The 19,341-nt window shown below is 55.1% G+C and overlaps 3 protein-coding genes across 20 annotated transcripts in view; 1 reads left to right on the top strand and 2 right to left on the bottom strand.

Moving 5' to 3' along the window:
- The first annotated feature begins 30 nt into the window (after positions 1–30).
- Vwa7 (von Willebrand factor A domain containing 7) lies at positions 31–10,173 on the top strand. Of its 3 annotated transcripts, none has more exons than XM_087210340.1 (16): positions 31–313; positions 435–825; positions 1,221–1,342; positions 1,705–1,804; positions 2,349–2,459; positions 2,888–3,083; positions 3,163–3,332; positions 4,837–4,949; positions 5,156–5,272; positions 5,947–6,132; positions 7,195–7,327; positions 7,447–7,599; positions 7,691–7,783; positions 8,047–8,348; positions 8,423–8,562; positions 8,750–10,173. In XM_087210340.1, exons 2-16 carry the CDS (start codon positions 504–506, stop codon positions 9,150–9,152), a joined length of 2,661 nt encoding a protein of 886 aa, XP_087066466.1. In that variant the 5' UTR covers positions 31–313; positions 435–503; the 3' UTR covers positions 9,153–10,173. The 3 variants fall into 3 exon arrangements, with proteins under 3 accessions (XP_087066466.1, XP_012928226.1, XP_087066467.1); XM_013072772.3 differs by having other exon boundaries at positions 1,061–1,342; XM_087210341.1 differs by having other exon boundaries at positions 1,061–1,342; positions 7,998–8,348; positions 8,750–8,930.
- Positions 10,136–11,363, bottom strand: Sapcd1 (suppressor APC domain containing 1). The gene is given in 5 exon segments (XM_021260107.2): positions 10,136–10,244; positions 10,246–10,253; positions 10,538–10,687; positions 10,924–10,970; positions 10,973–11,363. Coding segments are annotated over 5 exon segments (705 nt in total).
- A 70-nt stretch (positions 11,364–11,433) lies between these two features.
- The window catches only part of Msh5 (mutS homolog 5), a 24,049-nt gene continuing 16,141 nt past the window's right edge, over positions 11,434–19,341 (bottom strand). For 10 of the 16 annotated variants that reach the window (XM_087210333.1, XM_087210338.1, XM_087210337.1 and 7 more), the window contains 13 exons: positions 15,478–15,606; positions 15,149–15,221; positions 14,889–14,998; positions 14,428–14,508; positions 14,112–14,199; positions 13,808–13,997; positions 13,586–13,712; positions 13,069–13,218; positions 12,706–12,780; positions 12,381–12,557; positions 12,092–12,229; positions 11,895–11,968; positions 11,434–11,695 (listed from right to left, as the gene is read on the bottom strand). In XM_087210333.1, coding sequence (XP_087066459.1) covers positions 11,584–11,695; positions 11,895–11,968; positions 12,092–12,229; positions 12,381–12,557; positions 12,706–12,780; positions 13,069–13,218; positions 13,586–13,712; positions 13,808–13,997; positions 14,112–14,199; positions 14,428–14,508; positions 14,889–14,998; positions 15,149–15,221; positions 15,478–15,606 — 1,524 coding nt within the window. In that variant the 3' untranslated portion in view covers positions 11,434–11,583. Of the gene's footprint in view, positions 11,696–11,894; positions 11,969–12,091; positions 12,230–12,380; positions 12,558–12,705; positions 12,781–13,067; positions 13,219–13,420; positions 13,713–13,807; positions 13,998–14,111; positions 14,200–14,427; positions 14,509–14,888; positions 14,999–15,148; positions 15,222–15,477; positions 15,607–19,341 lie in introns of those variants that run through there. The other 6 variants (XM_087210334.1, XM_087210331.1, XM_087210332.1 and 3 more) reach the window with 6 other exon arrangements.

The raw sequence follows: 19,341 nt of genomic DNA, 5'->3' as shown, positions 1-19,341 counted from the left end.
TGGGCGGAGGCGCACATCCTGGGTCTGGCTCTGGCGCGGCGCCAGGCCTGAGTCACGCTGCCCGCCCGTCCGCCCCTCAGCTCCCTCCCAGCTCCTCCCCAGCGCCTCACCTCCGCACTGCAGCTCGGGTGAGCCCGCCCAGCCGCCCGCTGCTTGTGGCCGGGGCAGGCATGGGTGGAGGGCCAGGGGCTGCCTGTCCTGCCCCCTTGCTAGGCAGCCTTCCCCCTCCACTGAGGCCTGGTTAATTATAGCTCTGACCTAAGTGCCCTGTGACGCCACCCGGCCGGCCCTGCCGGGGAGACCCAGCAGCCAGGTAGGGGAGAGGCCCCGGAGGAGACCCCTTCCTCTGTGTGAGGGAGTCCCTGGGAGGGGCCGGGCGGGGCCTTGGACCCCTGTCCTGGAAGGTGTGCGTCTGTCCCTCCTGGCCTGAGAAGGCCTTCAGGTTGTCTGGGGGACGGAGGAGGAGCCAGGCTGGAGCAAAGGAGGCGGCCGAGGAGGTGCCCATGTGGACGAACAGCCAGGCCTGCCCTGGAGTTGCTGCTTCCCCCTCCCTTGAGAGCCTCCTGTCCCCTGGTCCATGTCCCAGCCATGCTCCCTGCGGAGGAGCCCCTGTCCTACCTGGGCCCCTCAGTGCTGCTGCTGCTGTCGCAGCTGCTGCTGTCCCCCGCATCTGCCTTCTTCCCCAATATCTGGAGCCTTGTGGCCGCCCCCGGCTCCGTCACCCACCAGGACCTGACCGAAGAGGCTGCGCTAAATGTCACCCTGCAGCTCTTCCTGGAGCAGCCACCCCCGGCTCGGCCCCCGCTTCGCCTCGAGGACTTCCTGGTGAGCACTGGGTCTCCCCTGCCCCAGCCACAAGGAGGAGAGCCACTCACCTCCCACCTGCTCACCTCCCCACTGCCCTACAGCAATGGCGCGCAGTGGCCTTGTCCTGGACTCGGGATGCACAGGGCTGCCCTCCTGGGGCCAGCGCTCTTGGTTCCCTCCGTCCCAGCCTTGAGTGGGGTAAGATGGGCAACGGTCCCATCCGAGGGGTCTCTGCCCCCACCATTCTTGCCAGGGCCGCACCCTCCTCGCCGATGACCTCTTTGCTGCATACTTTGGACCTGGGTCTCCTTCCCGGCGGTTCCGAGCAGCCCTAGGAGAGGTGGCCCGTGCCAATGCAGCTCAGGACTTCCTGGCAGCTTCCAAGAATGACCCTGACCTGCACTTTGATGCAGAGCGGCTGGGCCAGGCACGCGAGCGACTGGCGGGGGCTCTGCAGGAGACCCTGGCGGCAGCCAGAGCCCTGGAGCACACGCTGGCCCGCTGGCGCCTCGGGGCCGCACTGCACGCCTTGCAGGTGAGCGGGAGTAGGGTGATGGCCGGTGGAGCCCCAGCTAAGGCAGCCTCTCAGCCAGCCCGCCCCTGCTCCAGAGGGATGGGCCCTGCTAGCCAGCACCCGAGGCACCACCACACGGGCAGCCTTCCTTCTGGTGGGGACAGCAGGAGGCCATGGTGGTGGCTAGAAAGAAGGAAAGCAGAGAGGGGAAGGCGGCAGGGTCCTGGGCCCTTGGAGATGGGAGGATTCTCACGTGGGCAGAGCTCTGTGCTGGGCGAGGGACAGAGAAAGGGAGGGGACTTGGGTCTCTGGCAGCGGTGGCGGTGAGAGGCGGCAGACCAGCTCTGTCCCTGCCTGTTCCTCCTTCTCCCCCTGGGGCCCAGGATTTCTACAGTCACAGCAACTGGGTGGAGCTGGGGAAGCAGCGGCCACACCCTCACCTCCTCTGGCCCAGGAGGCAGGAGCTCTGGAGCCTGGCACAAGGTACAGCTGTGGCCTGGGAGGGTGGGGAGCCCGCGCAGCCACCTCTGCTCAGCCCGCCCGCTACTGTGGCCCGTCCTGTGGTCACGTCGCATAGGACGTGTCTTCATCTCCGGAAGTCAGTCCTAGTCCAACAGCAGGCCCGGTCACCCGGGGAGAAGTCAAAACCCAGGCTCTGGGCCTCAGACCCCCACCCCACCCCACCCGCCCCGCCGGCTCCCACTTCTTTCTCTCAGTCCCCTCATCCTCTCACCTAAACCAGGACTTGGAAGCCGCTTCCGGTCCACCACAAGTTCACTTCCTGTCTGCAGCTCACAGAGGGCAAAATCCTTGTAGGGTAGATCCAAACATTTCTGGGCTTTTCTTGTACAGTCCTAGTCTCAAACAGCCACCCCCACTGCCAGCCCCAGAACTCCAGGGTTGGGCTCGGAAGGGCTTGCCAGGAAGCTGTGGGCTGTCACTGTTGTGGCGGGAGGAAAGGCTGCAGATGCTGGGAGGACAGGTAAAATCCCTGGGGTTTGTTCTAGCCCCTGCCCTCTCTTCCCAGTGCATGATGCTACCTGCTCTGATTGTGGGGAGATGAGCTGCCCTGGGAATTTGCTGGGTTCTACTCTGCTCACTTCCGGCTACTTTGGAATTCATTCCCCCAAACCTCCAGGTACCAGGTGGGAAAGTGCTCCTCCCCACTAGCAGGGGAGAACGTCACTTTCTTTGATCACTTACATAGGGTCTCAGTCCTGTCAGCCCTTGTTCCACCTGCCGTGGCATCTCTGACCAGGAGAAGAGGATGCTGGGAGTGGTGGGGGTGGATGGAGGCCCGCTGAGGAGGCTGGGTGCGTTCGGTGGGGAGCAGCTTCCTATTCTGCTCACAGGATTTCTGTTACCCATGGGCAGCTTTGGAGGCCACCACGTGCTGTGGCGACCGACACCTCCAGATTTACTCTGGATTTTCTACCACACAATGTCATTTCGTGCTGATCCTTTGCTGGGGGATGAGAGGGTCATGCCAGGTCAGAAAGGGCCCCATTTCCTTAGGAGGCAGTGGCTTTTTGATGTCCACCCTCCAGATCTCTTTCCTCAACCCAGGGAAATGTAGCCATGGGGGCCATTTTGACCGGAGCAGCTCCCAGCCGCCCCGGGGAGGCATCAACAAGGACAGCACATCCCCGGGCTTCTCCCCCCACCACACGCTGCACCCGCAGGCTGCAAAGCTGGCCCTTCTGGCCTCCATCCAGGCCTTCAGCCTCCTGCGAGGCCACCTGGGAGACAAGGGCTTCTCCAGGTGAGTGGCTTCCTGACAAACCAGGGGCCGAGGACGACCCCATGCAGTTGCTTCATGGTGTCTCCGCCCTGCTCCGCAGGCTGCTGGACATCACCCCGGCCTCCAGCCTCAGCTTTGTCCTGGATACCACGGGCAGTATGGGCGAGGAGATCAGTGCTGCCAAGATCCAGGCTCGCCACATCGTGGAGCAGCGGCGAGGTGGCCCCATGGAGCCCGTCCACTATGTCCTAGTGCCTTTCCACGACCCAGGTAGCTGTCATGGTACCAGGAAAGGGGAGGGAAGGAAAGTCTTGGGGGGGGGCACAGGCCTCAGTGAGGAGATGGGCCTAGAGGCTCCACTTCCATGGTGAGTCTTCCTGTGGCTCTTCACGGGCCTCTACTGGGCCCCTGTGCGCATAGAAAACAAGTGGCCAAAATGGCAAAACCCAAAAAAGGTAGCACTTTTTTTTTTCTTGGTATTGGGAATTGAACTCAGGACCTGGTGCTTACTAGGCAGGCACTGAGCTACATCCCTGCCTCAGCACTTTTTCTTTTTTTTTTTTTTGGTACCAGGGATTGAACTCGGGACCTTGCACTTGCAAGGCAGGCAGTAGAACCACTCAGCTAAATCCCTGGCCCCAGCACTTTTTCTGTTAGTCTAATGTGTGATCCAGCCCAGCATGGTGGAGGACGCCTGTAATACTAGCACTTGGGAGGCTGAGGCAGGAGGACTGCCATGAGTTCGAGGCCAGCCTGAGCTACAGAGTGAGACCCTGTTTCAGGCAGATGCTGCACTGCTGAGCTACATTCCCAGCCTGAGACCCTGTCTCAAAAACAAACCAATAAAATGTGATCCATGCTTAGGTACATAGCCTCTGCTTTCCTTTCTTTTAATTTTAAAATTTATTTTATGTTTTACTGGGGGATGTATCCAGGGCCTTTGTACTATTCTTATTTTTTATTTTGAGGCAGGGTGATAAGTCACCCAGGCTGGGCTCAAACTTGCTATTCTCCTGCCTCAGTCTCCTGGAGTGCTGGACTACAGGCCTGTGCCTCCACACCCATCTCAGAGCCTCTGTTTTCTTAGGCTTCTATGATGTAAGCTATTTTCTTTTTTCTGTTTTTGGTACCAGGGATCAAACACAGGACCTTCTGCTTACAAGGCAGGCGCGGTGCCACTGAGCTAAATCCCCGGCCCACTATAAGCTATTTTCGACTCTGCACTTCCTGTAGCGAGATTGGGATGAAGATAGGGGGCCTGTTCGTCCAGGAAGTGTCCGGGGTGGTTTCGTCCTACTTCCTTCCCCGACTGAACTGGAAGTCAGGGGATCTGGCGGGATCTGGCCCGGCCACCCCGGCTCGCTGTGCCCTTAGGCTGGGCATTTACCCTCTCTCGCCTCATTTTCATCACCCACTAAGTAGGTCAGTGTCAGACTCCCAGGGTTGACATGATGATCCCACAGAATGTCTCCAGGACTGAGAATTCCCGAAAGGGAAGGTTTGAGTCTGGTTTGTCAGATAACTCATAGTGGCTTATTACATGTTTGATGAAGGTATGAATCAATGAATAATGAAGACCTTATTCTAAGATCCGTAAAATCAATTCATTTAGTGCCTCCCCCCCGTTTCTGGTTATTTGAAACAGGGTCTCACTGTGTAGCCTAGGCTGGCCTCAAACTCATGGCAATCCTCCTGCCTCAGCCTTCCAAGTGCCACCAGACCTGGCAAAGGGGAGGTTTTTCCGCACTCATCTCAACCTCCTTTCCCTGCCTAGGGTTCGGCCCTGTCTTCACAGCCAGTGACCCTGACAGCTTCTGGCAACAACTCAATGAGATCCAGGCCTTGGGGGGTGGAGACGAGCCTGAGATGTGCCTGTCGGCGCTGGAGGTCTGAGCTCTTCCGCTGCCTTCCCCAAACCCTGACCTTTCCAGGGCCCGCCACCAGGGGGAGCTAGAGAGGGAACCGCGCCCCACCCCTCAGCCTAGCTCCACGAGCTCCCTCCAGGCTGCCGCGCCCTGTTCCCTTGTACTCTGCCTGGGCTCCCGGCTCTGCCCACGGCCCTGTTTAACACCAGTCCTTTCCCACCCTGCCAGCTGGCCCTGCTGCACACCCCGCCACTCTCAGACATCTTTGTCTTCACGGACGCCTCCCCCAAGGATGCCTTTCTCACCAGCAGGATTGGGTCCCTGACCCAGGAGCGGCACTGCAGGGTGAGCACGGCTGGAGGGAGAACAGGTTCGGCCCTGCAGGGATGGGAGGGACCCCATGGCAACAGTCTCCTGAGTCACTTCACATCATGGTGGGGATCAAAAGGCCTCATGCAAGCTAAGGGAGGGCCCTGCCACTGAGCTATATCTCAGCCTTTTATTTTGAGACTGGGCTTGAAGTCACCCACGGTGGTCGGGAACTTGTGGCCCTCCTGCCTCAGCCTCCCAAGTAGCTGGGCGTGTGCCACTGCAGCCAGCCCAGTCATAACTTCTACAGTACTCAAGAGTAGGAAGCCCTAGGGCCGGGGATTTAGCTCAGTGGTTCTGCCGCCTGCCTCACAAGCTAAGGACCAGAGTTCGATCCCTGGTACCAAAAAAAAAAAAAGAGTAGGAGGCCCTGCCCTTAGTGGTGCTGAATTCGTATTTGAATCTGCCCAGTAAACCATTTGAAGAACCACTGCCAGGACTCCGCTGTGAAAGATGCTTAGGGTTACCAGGGTGGCTCGCTGCTAACCAGGGCCAAGGCAGCTCAGATGGGAGATGGTGCCCCCAAGCCAGGGTGTAGACGCTGTCACTAATCCTCAACTCTGCCGGAAGCATGAGCAGCAAGCGATCCTCATTCACAGCAGTAGATGGCGCCCGGGCACCCCCAGCATTGGGTGGCCTTCTGACCACAGGTGACTTTCCTGGTGACGGAGGATCCATCGAGGGGTCAGGGTCGGACTCGGCGTGAGGTCTTGTCACCTCTGCGGTTTGAGCCATATGAAGCAGTGGCCCTCTCGTCAGGAGGAGAAGTGATCTTCACCAAAGATCAGCACATTCGGGACGTAGCGGCCATTGTTGGGGACAGCATAGGTGCTCTGGTGAGTATGAGGTGACAAAATACACCGCTAATATTTAGGTTTAAAATTTTTTATTACAGTGAAAGATAAATTGCCATTAATTCCCCTCAAAAATACTCTCCCTTGATTTGAACACACCTCATGGTGTTCTTGGCCCTTTCTAGTCATCCCTGAAGGCCTCTTTTGTGACTCTTTACGAGGTGTGATCCAGGCCCAGTCAGTGCTGCTGTCGAGTGCCATCCGAGAAATGCAGCTCATAAAACCATTACTGTGTGTCCCCATCCACCCATTCACTGGATCCAGCCCCACAGGACCCCTGGCTCTTCCCGAGTCGAAGTGACCATGAAGGGTAAATGTTTTAAATTCTCCAGGACATGGAGGCAGCCACGTGTGGCAGCACAGCGAAAGATGCTCACAAAAGAAGATTTCAGAGCTGCTTCAGGAAGTGGCAAGAATGGCAAGATGAATGAATGTGTTCAAAGTCAGGGGGAGTATTTTGAAGAGGATTAATGGCAATGTGTCTTTTACTGTTATACATTTTTAAGAAGTTTAAAGATTTGGGCCAGCGATTTAGCTCAGTGGTGCCACCACCTGCCTCAAAAGCAGAAGGTCCCGAGTTCAATCCCCAGTACAAAAGAAAAAAGTTTAAAGATTCACCATATTTTTCAATCACACTTCATAAGGGGTGAGTGCCCTCAGCTCAGAGCTAGGGGTGTGATGCTGCCTCTATCTTCTTAAAAGAGAAAGGGTGCTGCATTTCCTTTTGGTCAGAAGGGTAGAAAAGGAAAGTTCTCTCCCCGCCCTTTCAAATCAGTTAACCTCTGCTCCTTCACAGTCTCTGGTCTCTGTCCTCGGGGTGATGACAGGAAGTCCTGCCATCTCTTAAGGGAGAACAAGAGGTGACTGCTTCCCTCTGAATCCTCACCTCCAGCTTTGTCGATGACCATAGTAACTGGTCATCCCGGCCCTGCGACCCTCACTGGGCCTTGTGGGCTTGGTGACTGTCTGCACCTTTTTCTTTTGTTCATTCCTCATTCCATGCCTTACCTTCTCCCCCATTTTTGGTCCTGCTCATCTCCCAAGGTGACTCTTCCCCTGGAACCTCCTGTCTTGGTTCCTGGGAGAGCAGCTGTGTTCATTGTGGATGGGCTGCTCCGGAAGCTCACTGTCCGGATGCATGGGGAGATCAGCAGCTTCTGGATCAAGAGCCCTGCAGGTACATCTGTGTATCTTCCAAGGCAGAGACAAAACTGGAACCTGGAGAATGGCAAACGAGGGAGGATGTGCTAAGGGAAGGAAATTGTTTCATGTGACAAATTTTTGTTCCCATCCCAGGGGAGTCTCAGAACCACGAGGAAGGTGTGGGTCTACTAGGTCACACTCGCCGCTTTGGCCAGTTCTGGGTGGTGACTGTGACGGACCCCCCCCAGACAGGGATGTGGGAGATCCATGTCACAGCTGAGGGCGCCCCTCGGCTGAGAGTGCAAGGTAAGGGGGAGATGGCAGACGGCAGAGCCTCGGCTCAGAGAGCAGTGCCAGGCACATTCCTCTCGGGGTCTCTGCCCTCCTCCTCCCCCAGCCCAGACCGGCCTCGACTTCCTCTTCCACTTTGGGATCCCCATGGAGGATGGACCCCACCCTGGCCTCTACCCCCTGGCTCAGCCAGTTGCAGGTATGTTTATTCCCCGAGCAGCACCAGCCGTTCATTATATAAGTGTGTGAGTGCAGACAGGTACATGCGCACGTACGTATTTTTGCTCCTGTAGGTATGCATCTTTTTATGAGCAAAGAGCACTGAACTTGAGTGTACGGCTTGATGGAGTTCATGTAATCTCCCCATGTAACCATCACCCGTTCAAGACAAGGTCGTTCACTTTTCCTCCCAGTGTCCCTGGATCTCATGCAAACCCTGTTCTCCATCCCCTCTGGGTCCAGGGCTCCCGACCCAGCTGCTAGTGGAAGTGACCGGGCTGGGCTCCAGAGGCAACCCTGGGGGTCCTCCGCCGCACTTCTCCCACGTCGTCCTTCGAAGGGTTCCAGAGGGCACCAAGCTGGGTCAGGTGGCCCTGGAGCCCAAGGGCCCCCCAGAGCGAGGTCTCCTCGCGGCCTCACTGCCGCCAGCGCTGCTGTCCGCCCCCGGCCCCTTCTCCCTGGAGCTGATAGGCCAGGACGGAGGCGGGCAGGGCCTGCACAGGGCTGCCCCCCAGCCTTGCACCGTGGCTCCCGTCCTGCTGGAGGTGAGACTGGGGGGAAGTCGAGCTCTGGCTGGAGAGGTCGGACCGGCTATTCCCCTGACCCGCCTTGCCTGCAGCTCAGCGGACCCCCAGGTTTCTTGGCCCCGGGCAGCAAGGCCCCGCTCAGCCTCCGCGTCGCCAGCTTCTCCGGCTCTCAGGATCTCGACCTCAAGACCTCCGTCAACCCTAGCTTCGTCCTCACCTCCAATCTGTCCAGGTGAGGCCCCCTCCTGGCCCCTCCTGCGGGTTCCCGAGCCACCTGTGGGTTGGGGGCGTGGCCTGCTCGCTTCACTCCAAGCCCCGCCCAGGACCCTTCCGATTGGCCCGCAGTCATGACCCCGCCCCGGAACTGGCTCCGCCCCTTGGCGGCTCGCTCCAGCCTAGCAACTGAATCCCCTTGGCAGGGCCCGTCTGGGGCTGAATGAGTCCGCCTGGGGGCGCCTGTGGCTGGAGGTCCCGGAGTGCGCGGCCCCCGACTCCGTGGTGCTGGTGACTGTGTCCGCGGTGGGTCGCGAAGACAGCCCGGCGCCCCCGACCCACGCCTTTCTCCGGTTTGTGGTGCTGGCCCTGGGCTCCCAGGTGAGGCCCCCGCCTTTCCCCGAGCGGGCCGGGGCCGAGGAGCGCAGGGCCGAGGAGGAAGGCGCGGGCGCAGCCCGGCGGCCTCCTGCGCCCCTGCCCGGGGCCGCTCGCGCCTCTTCGCCCCCGACTCCGCGGCCTCGGGCCGGGGCTGCGGGGCGGCAGGCCGGGGGCCCCCGCTGGGGCGCCATCGGGGGCGCTCTGCTGCTGCTCCGCCTGCTCTCCCGCTAGCGGCCGCCTTCTGAAAGCGCAAAGGGAAGCCTGCGGTGTTGAGAGAGCGGTGGGCGTCCCGCAGTGCGCCTTCCCCGCCTGTGCGGAAAGCAGACTGGAGACCTGGCGGCTGGGGAAGCCGCCCTCTGTGGCTTTGGAGCATCACCATGCCATCACCGGGTGCTTAGTCACAGAGTTGTTTTACTATAAATTCTGAAGCAGCTTCTATTTTATTTTATTTATTTATTTTTTGTTATTTTATTTTTGTGTTTAAAGCTGATAGTTTCATGAGCATGTCTTCTCAGGTCATTTTATTTATTTATTTGCTTATTTATTTATTGCCAGGGCCTTCACTCCGAGCTACATCTCCACCCCTTTAAAAATATTTTTATTTTGAAACAAGGTCTTGATAGTTGCTGAGTTGCCCGGGCTGGGGTCGAACTCCTCCCGCCTCAGCCTCCCAGAGTGCTGGGATCACACACAGGCCTTACGGGGCGGGCCAGGAAGATCACTGCACAGCAGATAGGGGAGTAAGGCATGAGGCTGGAGAGATGCATGTGTTTTCAGGAGCAGGAGACAAACTTTTTGCTGTAAGGAGGCTGTTGCATTAGGACACAGAGTGAGGAAGGGAATTCTTCCTGACTCGGCCTACCCGGCCCACACCCAGGGACCCAGAGGAGGGTTCACCCAAAGGTGGGGCCCCTCGGCCCAGCCCAGGGCGCAGCCCAGCTGGGTGGCTTCTCTCTGCTGCCTCGACATCTCCTGGACAACAGGGAGACAGCCGGGGCATCTTGCTCTCCCCACCCTGGGCCCAGGGCTTCTGCCCCCCACCCCTGAGTTTACCTGTAGCTGCCCTAGGCTCTGCCTCCCTGGCCTTTCCCTCCCGTGCCGGCTTCCACAGGAACCAGCCTTGTTCAGTGGGCAAGGGGGGGGGAGAGAATTCACACTATGTTTTCTGTTAAACTACCACTGACCCCAACACCCCCTCCCCATTTCCTAAAAGCCTAAACTAAAAATAATAAACTCACTTTCCCTTGGATCAGATTCTGCAAACAGACATTCACCTTGTGAATCTGGGCTAACTGGGGGCCGCCGGGCTCTGGGTGTGAATCATAGGAAATTCTAAAGGAGGCATTGAAGGCTGACCACCCCTCTCCTTATCTGGGCCCCGAGCTGACCCTGCAGTTCCCTGCCCTTGCTGGGCCTCCCCGGCCAGGATGATCCTAGTCTGTCCCTCTGAGTGGGACGGACCAGCCTCCTTCTGCCCCAGTGAACACCAGCCTAGCACCAGGCAGTGTCCTGTCATTCCGCTGGTGGCGTCCATTTGTGATGCCCCTGCTGTTAACCCTCCCCTCCCCAGAGCACCCCCACGCGCTGCTCCTCATCCCCACAGGGGCAGCCCCTACTTCTCCCGGGGCCCCCAGAAAAGCTGCTGTCTGTCGCTGAGCCTCCCTCAGTTCAGACGGTCTTGGAACCAGGCCTGGCCCGTGCTCCAGCAGCTCCAGCCCCTGCCACAGGGCATCCTGCTCTCTCTCCAGGGCCTGCATCCTCTGCAGCTGGGTCAGGCAGTAAGTGGAGGTGACTCCCTGCGGCGGGGCTCAGAGCCATGGGCCTGTCTCAGCGCCTGGGTGGGTTCACGGTCTGGTCACTATGAGCCCAGACACACCACTGAGGCCCTGGAGGGCACGGGGAGGTGGGCAGCAGACATGGCCCTCCAGCTGAGTGGAAACAGGCCAGACCTAGGGAGGTGAGCCGAGCCTCCCAGGAGACCCCTTGTTGGGCTGATACTCACCCAGAGGAAGAAGTTCTGGGCCCCCGGGTCTTGGCGGCTTGTCCCAGTGGCAGCAGCAGAACTGTGTAGGGAGCCGGAGCCAGGGGTGACCCTGAAGGCCGTGGGCTCCCCACGGCTCTGAGGTGGGGAGGGTGCAGCCAGCCTGTGGTGTGCAGGGCTGTTCCCTCCCCTCCAACCCTGCCGCCCACCCCGCCTGGCCCCTTTCCCGGTCTGAGGCAGGGGTGTCCCTGCTGAAGACTCTTGGGGCCCTCTGCCATCCCTTTCATCTGTTTCCTAGGGCCTTTCTGCAGCAGTCTCTCATGATGTCTCCAGGGGTGGAATCCAAGGGTCTCCCTAGGTAGTGTCACTTTTTTGTTTGTCTGTTTGCAGTATTGGGGATCAAACCCAGGGCCTGGTGCATGCCAAGCAAGCACTGTACCCTTGAGCCCCCTCCAGCCCATGCCATGGGCTTCCACTGGGTGTTCAGCGCTTCCTATTCTCTTGTTTTGGGTGGCCTAAGGGAACATTAACTTTATCCAAAATAGACTTTATTCCTAATAGTAAACCAAACTTTCCAGGGCAACCAAACTTCGGGTCTGAAGGGGGTTAAAGGGGATAAGCACACAAAGTGGGCACAGGAGCCCCTGGGGTCTCAGGGCTGGGAGGGCAGAGAAGGGACTCTCAGGGGATGGTGGTGGCAGCAGGCAGCACTTCCTGACTCATGAAAATATCCAAGTCCAGGCTGGGATCTTCCAAATCCAGCTGCAGAAACCTATCCACCAGTATTTGACACCTGAGAGGGAGAAAGGACAGTGAGATTTATGGAGGATGGAGACTGAACCTCAGCAGAGGGAGCGGCCATGGCCCAGGCTATGCCCTGGCCTTGAAGATCCGGGATTTCAGAGAGAAGCAGTGGGTGCGGGAGGGCACAGGGCTGGGGAAGACGGCTGAGACCCTGTGGGGGAGAAGAGGAGACTGGGCCACACGCTTACTTTTCCATTTGGTTCTGCTTCTGCAGCTCCTTGACAGGTTTGATGGGTTTTCCACTGCGGACTAAGTCCGAAACCTAGGAACAAGAAGGAAGATACAGGGGTGGGGAGGGGTGGGGAGGAGAAGTCAGGGCCAAAGATCATGCATGCCCAGAAACCCAGGTGCCCGGAGGGGTGGCTGGATGGGAGGACAGTGTCACCTCTTTGGCACGGGCAACGAGTTTGTCAGGAAGCCCAGCCTGGGTAGCTGTGTGGGAGGCATGGCTGGCACAGGCGACACCTTCGCAAACCTGATAGAAGAAGACAAGGTCGTCCCCCTCCTCACAGGTCTCCATGGTCTTGGAAGAGAACAAAAGGTGTCATGGCCCTGCTTCCTGCCCTGGGGTCCTGGGCCAGTCCTGGGGACTGAGGAGAGGGAGGGACACAGCCCCTGTGCCCTGGGTCTTCCTGCTCTGACAGAGGAGCCGCCCCCACCTCGGAAACACTCACCCTGGATTCCCAGGGCCACCTTGGCTTCCTCACCAGATACTGCACCAGAGGCCCTTGTGGCAGCAGCTGTAGCTGAACGAGGCTTAGGAAGTTGGTGGCCACAAAGATGTGGGGGCACGTGGGTCCGAGTGCCAGCCAGTGTCGGATCACGGCAGCCAGAAGCGAGAGCCCGTCCAGCTGCGCGGGAGGGTGAGGGTGCAGAGCCAGGCCCTCCCCTGTCTCACGACCCCCGTGTGTCTCTTCTGTCCACACATCCCTCACTCTCAGGCCCCTCTGCCCTCCTCCTCCACTCCCCCGCTCAGTTCTCATCAGTTTTTCCCCTCACCGTGTTGGTTCCCTTTCCAAATTCGTCAATTAGGACCAGGGACTGCTTGGTGGCATTATTCACTGCTTTCGCCACCTGTGGGGCACAAGGCAGCGTCACTAGCATCCAAGGCAGGTGGTGCACTGCCCCAGGCTGCTGTGGCACGTCCACTCTGTGGTGCTGTAAGTTCTTAATACCGAGGCACCTGATGAGTTCATCATCTCACTGCCAACGCTGCCTCACACACAGCGAAGGGCTGAAAAATGTTCATGGTATTGATTCCTCTGCCTCTGACCCGGATGCTCCCTGTCCCAAGTACAGAGGGCACACAGCAGGCCTGCGCTGAGCATCTCCCTGACCCCACCTCCCTTTGCGTCCTCTGACCTGGTTGAGGTCGATCATGAAGGTGGAGAGGCCCAGAGAGATGGACTCGCAGCTGTGGATTCGGGTGAAGATGGCATCTACTGCTCCGATTTCGGCCTGTTCCGCTGGCACAAAGCTGCCCACCAGGGCCATGAATGTGATCAAGCCCACCTGGATGGGGTGGAGACAGACCTGGGACTTGGTGGTGTGGGCTGAGGGAAAAGTGAGGCTCAAGTGAGGGCACGAATGACAGATCAAAGAGTAACCGAAGAAAGAGTACAGAACGCACTGTCTCTTTCCAGGGCTTGACTTTAGAATCTGTCAAGAGGGACGGGAGTGGGCAGAGGTAGGCTTGGGAATGGCATGCACCTACCTACTCAGAGGTGGGTGGAGTTCAGGCCACGGAAAGACAGATCCACGAGCCCAGCTCCCATAGGCAGATGAGAACATGTGAGATGGAAGAATAGGGTCCAGGGCTGGCTGGCAGGGGGTGGAGAGGATGGGGAAGATGCCAGGGCTCAGGCTGAGGGCTTCTCACCTGCTTGAGATAAATACTCTTCCCTGAGGAGTTGGGTCCGGTGATGATTTTGACTCTCCCTGTGTCCCCACTGCATTCTGCAGAGTTGGGCACAAAGGTTCGGGCGCACAGCTCCATGAGAGGGTGTCTGCAGGGGTGGAGAGTGCTGCTCTTGGCCCATGGATCCAGACAGATATGGGGCCTTTGGCACCTGTGTCTGCCGCCAGGCTCCTGTGTTCTCACCTCCCGTTCTGGATTCGCACCCCATGGAGTCGGGGACAGTAACAGGGCCTAGAGTAGCCATAGTCCCGGGCAGCGCTGGCGAGAGCCAGCAGGACGTCCAGTCGGGAGGCCAGGTCCAACACTCGGGCCAAGACAGCTGCCCTTGCCAGCACCTGGCACTGCAGCTGGTGCATCAACAGGGTCTCCTGGTCTGGGGGTGGGGAAGCGGGAGGCAGACATGGAGGCAGCATGCAGACGCAGGCTCAGTCCCAGAGACTCATCACCCCAGCTGCTCCCCACTCCCTCCAGCTCTGGGTCCTCTCACCCCGGATCTCACAGTGCAGGTCTCCCAGCAATGCATCCAGCTCCTTGGTCCGAGTGCTTCGATAGTGCAGCTTCTCCTCTGAGAGAAACTGGGAACAAGGGTCCAAAGCTGTGGGCTTCACAACTCTTGGTCCTCCTCTCCTCTCACACCTTTCCAACCCCACCTCCCATGCCTGCCTTTCTCCTCTGTCACAGGCTGGGAAAGCTCAAGTGAAACTACAGAGGAGAGCTCCATACTGGGTGGGGCTGGTGGGGTAAGCTCCTCCCTGGGCCACTGATTCACCTTCTTTATGACCCCCAGGGGTCAAGGTCCTTACCATGAAGTCCAGTCCCTCAATCTCGAAGTCACTGGCCTCCACCATGAAGGGCAGACGGGGAATAGAAAGAAGGAAGCCAATCTAGTGGAAGAAAGAGGTGATAAAGTTGAGTTGAGTTAGCTACAAGCCACCTTCTCTCCCTAGAGGAAGGAGTCTCTCTCAGAGAGCCCTGCACAAATCCCCCATGCCTCCCTCAGGAGGCTTAGCCACCAAAAGTGTTCAGACTCCTCCACAGGTTCTCGTAAGTCTAACACGTCCTCTGTAAGAATGCTGGTGGCTGAGCGTGGTGCCGCACACCTGTGATCCCAGCATTTGGGAGACTGAGGCAGGAGGATCACCACAAGTTCAAGGCCAGCCTGGGCTGCATAATGAGTGCAAGGCCACCCTGAACTACATAGCAAGCCTCAAAAAAACTTAAAAAAGAAGACCCCTAGAGACTACATCCACCCTCCCGCCCACACCAGAGGGATGTAGATGACACTGCATGAAGGAACACGAGAGTCCAGATTCTCCAGCTCCTTCCGAGCAACTTCAGTGAGGAAGCTGGGGAGACCCGTCAGTCTTCGTTTTTCTAGGAGAGTGGAAGGCACATGGGTATCAAAAGTAAGGCCCCTGCCTGGCTGTTAGGATCCCCAGCTGCAGTGACCGCTGCTGAAAACGTACCCTGAGCAGGCAGGTTTGTGTTTGGGGTTCACAGCCCCTCCCCACACCTATCACTCACTCTCATCAATTTCAGGATCAATGTTGGGGAGGACGGTGAAGCGATTCTCAGCAAGGCTGCCCTCAAAGTCCACCTGGGGAAACAGGTGCAAGTCCCGGTCTTCAGGGCTCTGTGCTTCTTGGCTTTCCTTGGGCCCCATTCCTCCTGAAGCTCTGCTGTGACCCCGACCTTCCAGAAAGTTCCAGGGCTCCGTGCCTCTTCTCACCATCCCCTTCTTGAGTCTCCCAGGCTTCCCCACCTCCAAATCCACATCCCCAGGCCATGTCCCTCTCGTTCTCCAAGCTCAGACTTTCCCTGCCTTCCAGGTGCCCTGTCTCTCTCCCGCTCACCACTTTCCCAATGAGGCTGGCAATGTGGTGCAAGTCATCGGAGAACTCCTGGGCAATGTCCCGAAAGAGCCGGATGGACTGGGGCAGGGAGCGGCAGGCGTCCCTCAGGCCCAGGGCACTGTACACAGTCTACAAGGAGAAAGGCACCGCAGAGGATGAGGGGACACGGACAGCAGGAGAAGAAGGCAGAGCAACAGGGAAAAACAACCAAAGACACAGAGAAGATCACAAAGGCAAAAAGAAATGGCGAGAGTGAAAATGGCATCTGTAAAACTACCAGGCACCATCCTACATGCTGAGGCTACAGAGTGAAGATTCAGTCCCTGTCCCAGATGAGCTCAGTCTAGTGAGGACAGAAGCATGTGCAGAAGATTTAAAAAGAAAGTGATAAGTGCTTTTTTTGAAACTGGGGAATGAACCCAGGGCCAACGCCAGCCCTTTCCTTTTGCCTTTTCCTTTATTTTTTGGAGACATGTTCTCACTAAGTTGCCCAGGCTCAGCTTGAACTTAAAATTCTCCTGCCTCAGCCTCCCATAGTGCTGGAATTATATGTATGTGCTACTACACCTGGCTGGTAGCCCCTTGATACAGTTTTGTTACAAATTCCCATAAGAGGGCGGGAGTGTAGTGGGTCAGTGGTAGAACATTTCCCTAGCAGGTATGAGGCCCTGGATTCCATCCCCAGTGCTGTGAAACATAAAGAAGGAAAAGAAAGGGAAGGGGAGGGGAGAGGAGGAAGAGGAGAAAGAAAGAGAGAAAGAAAGAAAGAAAGAAAGAAAGAAAGAAAGAAAGAAAGAAAGAAAGAAAGAAAGAAAGAGAGAAAGGGAAAGGAGAGCAAAAGGAAGAAAGAAAGAAGAGAGTGAGAGAGAGAAAAGAAGGAAGGAAGAAAGAAAGCTAAGTCAGACTCCCATAAGAGAAGGGCAAAAGAGAACTAGGGATGAGTCAGGAAAGAAGTGAGAAGAGGCAGGGATAGCACAGAGAGCAGGAAGAGGACAGGTGAGGGTCCCTGAGAGGAAACCCCCAGGGTGAGGGTCAGTGACATGAGGGGTGATCCAACCCCAGATTAGTGATTGGTGATCCAAACCCCCGTACACTTACAGAGCTTTACTCTACACTAGGGGACATATAAAGTATGGAAATCAACAAGTTTATAATCTAGCCATGATGGACACAAACAGGCAGCAAAAACAATGACTAGCCCTACACAACAGATTAACCAAGTTGTAGAAATTACTAAATTACTAAGGAAGTTCATAGAATAAGACTAACGTGGCCTAAAATACTTTGGGAAGTCTGCAGAGAAAAAATTGAGGAGGGCTGGGGATGAAGCCCAGGGGTGGAGTGCTTGCCTAGCATGTGTGAGGCTCTGGGTTTGAGCCACAGGACTGAGAAAAAAATTTGAAGAAAGAAAAGAAAAGAAGAAGAATTGGGTCCTGAATAAGGATTCAAAAGGAAAGGAGGAAAAAAAAAAAAAGAAAAGAAAAGGAGGCACTCTGAGTGGCAGCACAGCATGGGCAAAGGTGGGAAGGGCTGACATCTACATGCCAGGCAATGTTCTAGCCTTTTAGATGTTGATTTCATTCACTCCAAAAAATAATTCTGTGAGGTAGCTACAATCATAGCATGATGTCGATTTCACAGATGAACAGCCTGAGGCACAAAGAGGTGACATAATCCTCAAGGTCTCAGGGCAAAGAAATGAGAGAGCTGAGATGTGAATCCAGGTGTGCAGTCTTTAACCCTGTTGTACTGAGCAGGAGCACAGAGGGTATCCCAGACAGGGGACTTCAATGCAGAGCCTGACAGGGCTGAAACAGGATGATGTTACGAAGCAGTGGGGTAGAAAGATACAGTCAGACATACCTGCTCATATTTTTGCAAAAATTTAAACCACTTTATGTACTAAGTGAAGATAGAGCAGATAATGAGAACCAGATTTCTCTCTGTCAGAGAAAGACGTTACAAATGAAAAAAAGAAGTTTACAGTGAATTCTGTGACACTGGACTGGATCAGAGATATTGCTGTGAACTCCCGGGTTCTTTGATATAGAGAGACACAGGAATACATATATGTCTGCCTGGGTTGGTATACAGGCAGATATTTCCTGTCTGTGGCCTAGAAGTGCAGATACCTTGGTAGCAATAACCACAGCCAGCATTCAACTCTTGGATAACCTAAGTGGCACCTAAAGGTCCTAGAAAAACAATAACAATTCAATTCCAAAGCTAATATAAGAAAGGAATTATAAAGATCAGAGCAGAAATTAATGCAATTGAGGCTAAAAGAATCAATGAATTGAAGAGCTGGTTGTTTGAAAGAATGAACAATATAGAAAAACCCTTAGCCAATCTTACAAAAAAGGACCACCCCGTGGCCCAGGGATTTAACTCAGTGGCACCAAACCTGCCTTGAAAGTGCAAGATCCTCAGTCCCATCCCTGGTGCCAAAAGAAAAAGGGACCACCCCCTCTTGGAAATCCAGGAGCTATTTTCCTCCTCTTTTTTTTTTCCAATAAAACTTAACTAATCTCAAAAAAAAAAAAACCTACAAAAGAAGGAAAAAAAAGAAAGAAGGAAAGAAAGAAAAGATCCAAATCAATACAATTAGAAATGAAAAAGGCTAAATTACAACAGGCAATACCAAAATCCAGAAGATAATTAGTAACTACTACCAAAATCAGTACTCTAATAAATTGGAAAAAAATAGGAAAAAAATAGATTCCTAGATATGAATTACCAAAACTGAACTGAGAAGATACAGAAACCCCAAATAATTCAATAACAGGAAATGAAATTCAAGTGGTAGTTAAAAACCTACCAACTAAGTCCAGGACCTGATGAATTCACCACCGAATTCTACAAGAACTTTAGAGAAAATCAGACACCAATACCCCCCCCCACTAAACTATGTTATTTTTATTTACTTCCCTATTTTTTTTTAAACAGGGGCTCAGTATGTAATTCAGGCTGGCATCAAATTCGCTATGTAGCCCAGAGTGACCTGGAACTCAGAGAGATCCTCCTGCCTCACTCAGCCCCTCAAGTGCTGGGATCACAAGTGTGCGCCACCATGCCCAGCCAATTTCTTTAATGAATTTGAAAGGGAGAATTCCTGAAGTCACTTGTGGAAACTAGCATTACCCTGATTCCAAAGCCAGACTAGGATTCAACCAAAAAGAGAACCGCAAGGCAATCTCTATAATAAACATAGATAGAAAAACCCTCAACAAGATATTGCCAAAGAGAAAGCAACAAATCATCAAAAAGATCACATATCATGGCCAAAGAGGCTTCATCTCAGGGATGCAAGTTTAGTTCAACACGCACACATCAATGAATGTAATACAGCACATAAACAGAAGCAAGGACGAAAATATCACGATCATCTCAACACATGCAGAAAAAGCCTTTGACAAAATTCAATACCCATCCATGATTAAAAACTCTAAAGAAGGGCCAGGGATTGGCTCAGTGGTGCCATGCCTGCCTGGTAAGTGCAAGGTCCTGAGTTCGATCTCCAGTACCACAAAAAATTAAATAAATAAGTACCCTAAAGAAAATAGGTATAGGGCTGGGGATTTAGCTCAGTAGTTCTGGCACCTGCCTCGAAAATGCAAGGTTCCAAGTTTGATCCCTGGTACCAAAAAAAAAAAAAAAGAAAGAAAATAGGTATAGAAGGACCTTAACTCAATCTGATAAACCCATTTACAACAACCTACTGCCAATATCATATTAAATGGGGAAAAACTGAAAGTGTTCCCTCTAAAACCAGTAATATAAGAAGGATGTCCATTATCACCATTCCTGTTCAATACAGTACTTGAAACGTTAGCCAGAGCAATCAGGCAAGAAAAAGAAATAAAA

The sequence above is a fragment of the Heterocephalus glaber genome, unplaced genomic scaffold (genome assembly GCF_053883595.1).
Source record: "Heterocephalus glaber isolate CG9 unplaced genomic scaffold, H.glaber_assembly_v1.0 deba00001141, whole genome shotgun sequence".
Classification (NCBI taxonomy): Eukaryota; Metazoa; Chordata; class Mammalia; order Rodentia; family Bathyergidae; genus Heterocephalus; species Heterocephalus glaber.
Note: the sequence above shows the minus strand (reverse complement) of the source record. Positions and strands in the feature narration are given on the sequence as shown.

Bases quoted from the DNA above. Each gene is read 5' to 3' on its own strand.
- Vwa7 (XM_013072772.3), top strand. From the start codon at position 589: ATGCTCCCTGCGGAGGAGCCCCTGTCCTACCTGGGCCCCTCAGTGCTG. The intron at 2,460-2,887 runs GTACCAGGTGGG...TCCTCAACCCAG, and splicing joins TCATTCCCCCAAACCTCCAG to GGAAATGTAGCCATGGGGGC. The intron at 4,950-5,155 runs GTCTGAGCTCTT...CCACCCTGCCAG, and splicing joins TGTGCCTGTCGGCGCTGGAG to CTGGCCCTGCTGCACACCCC.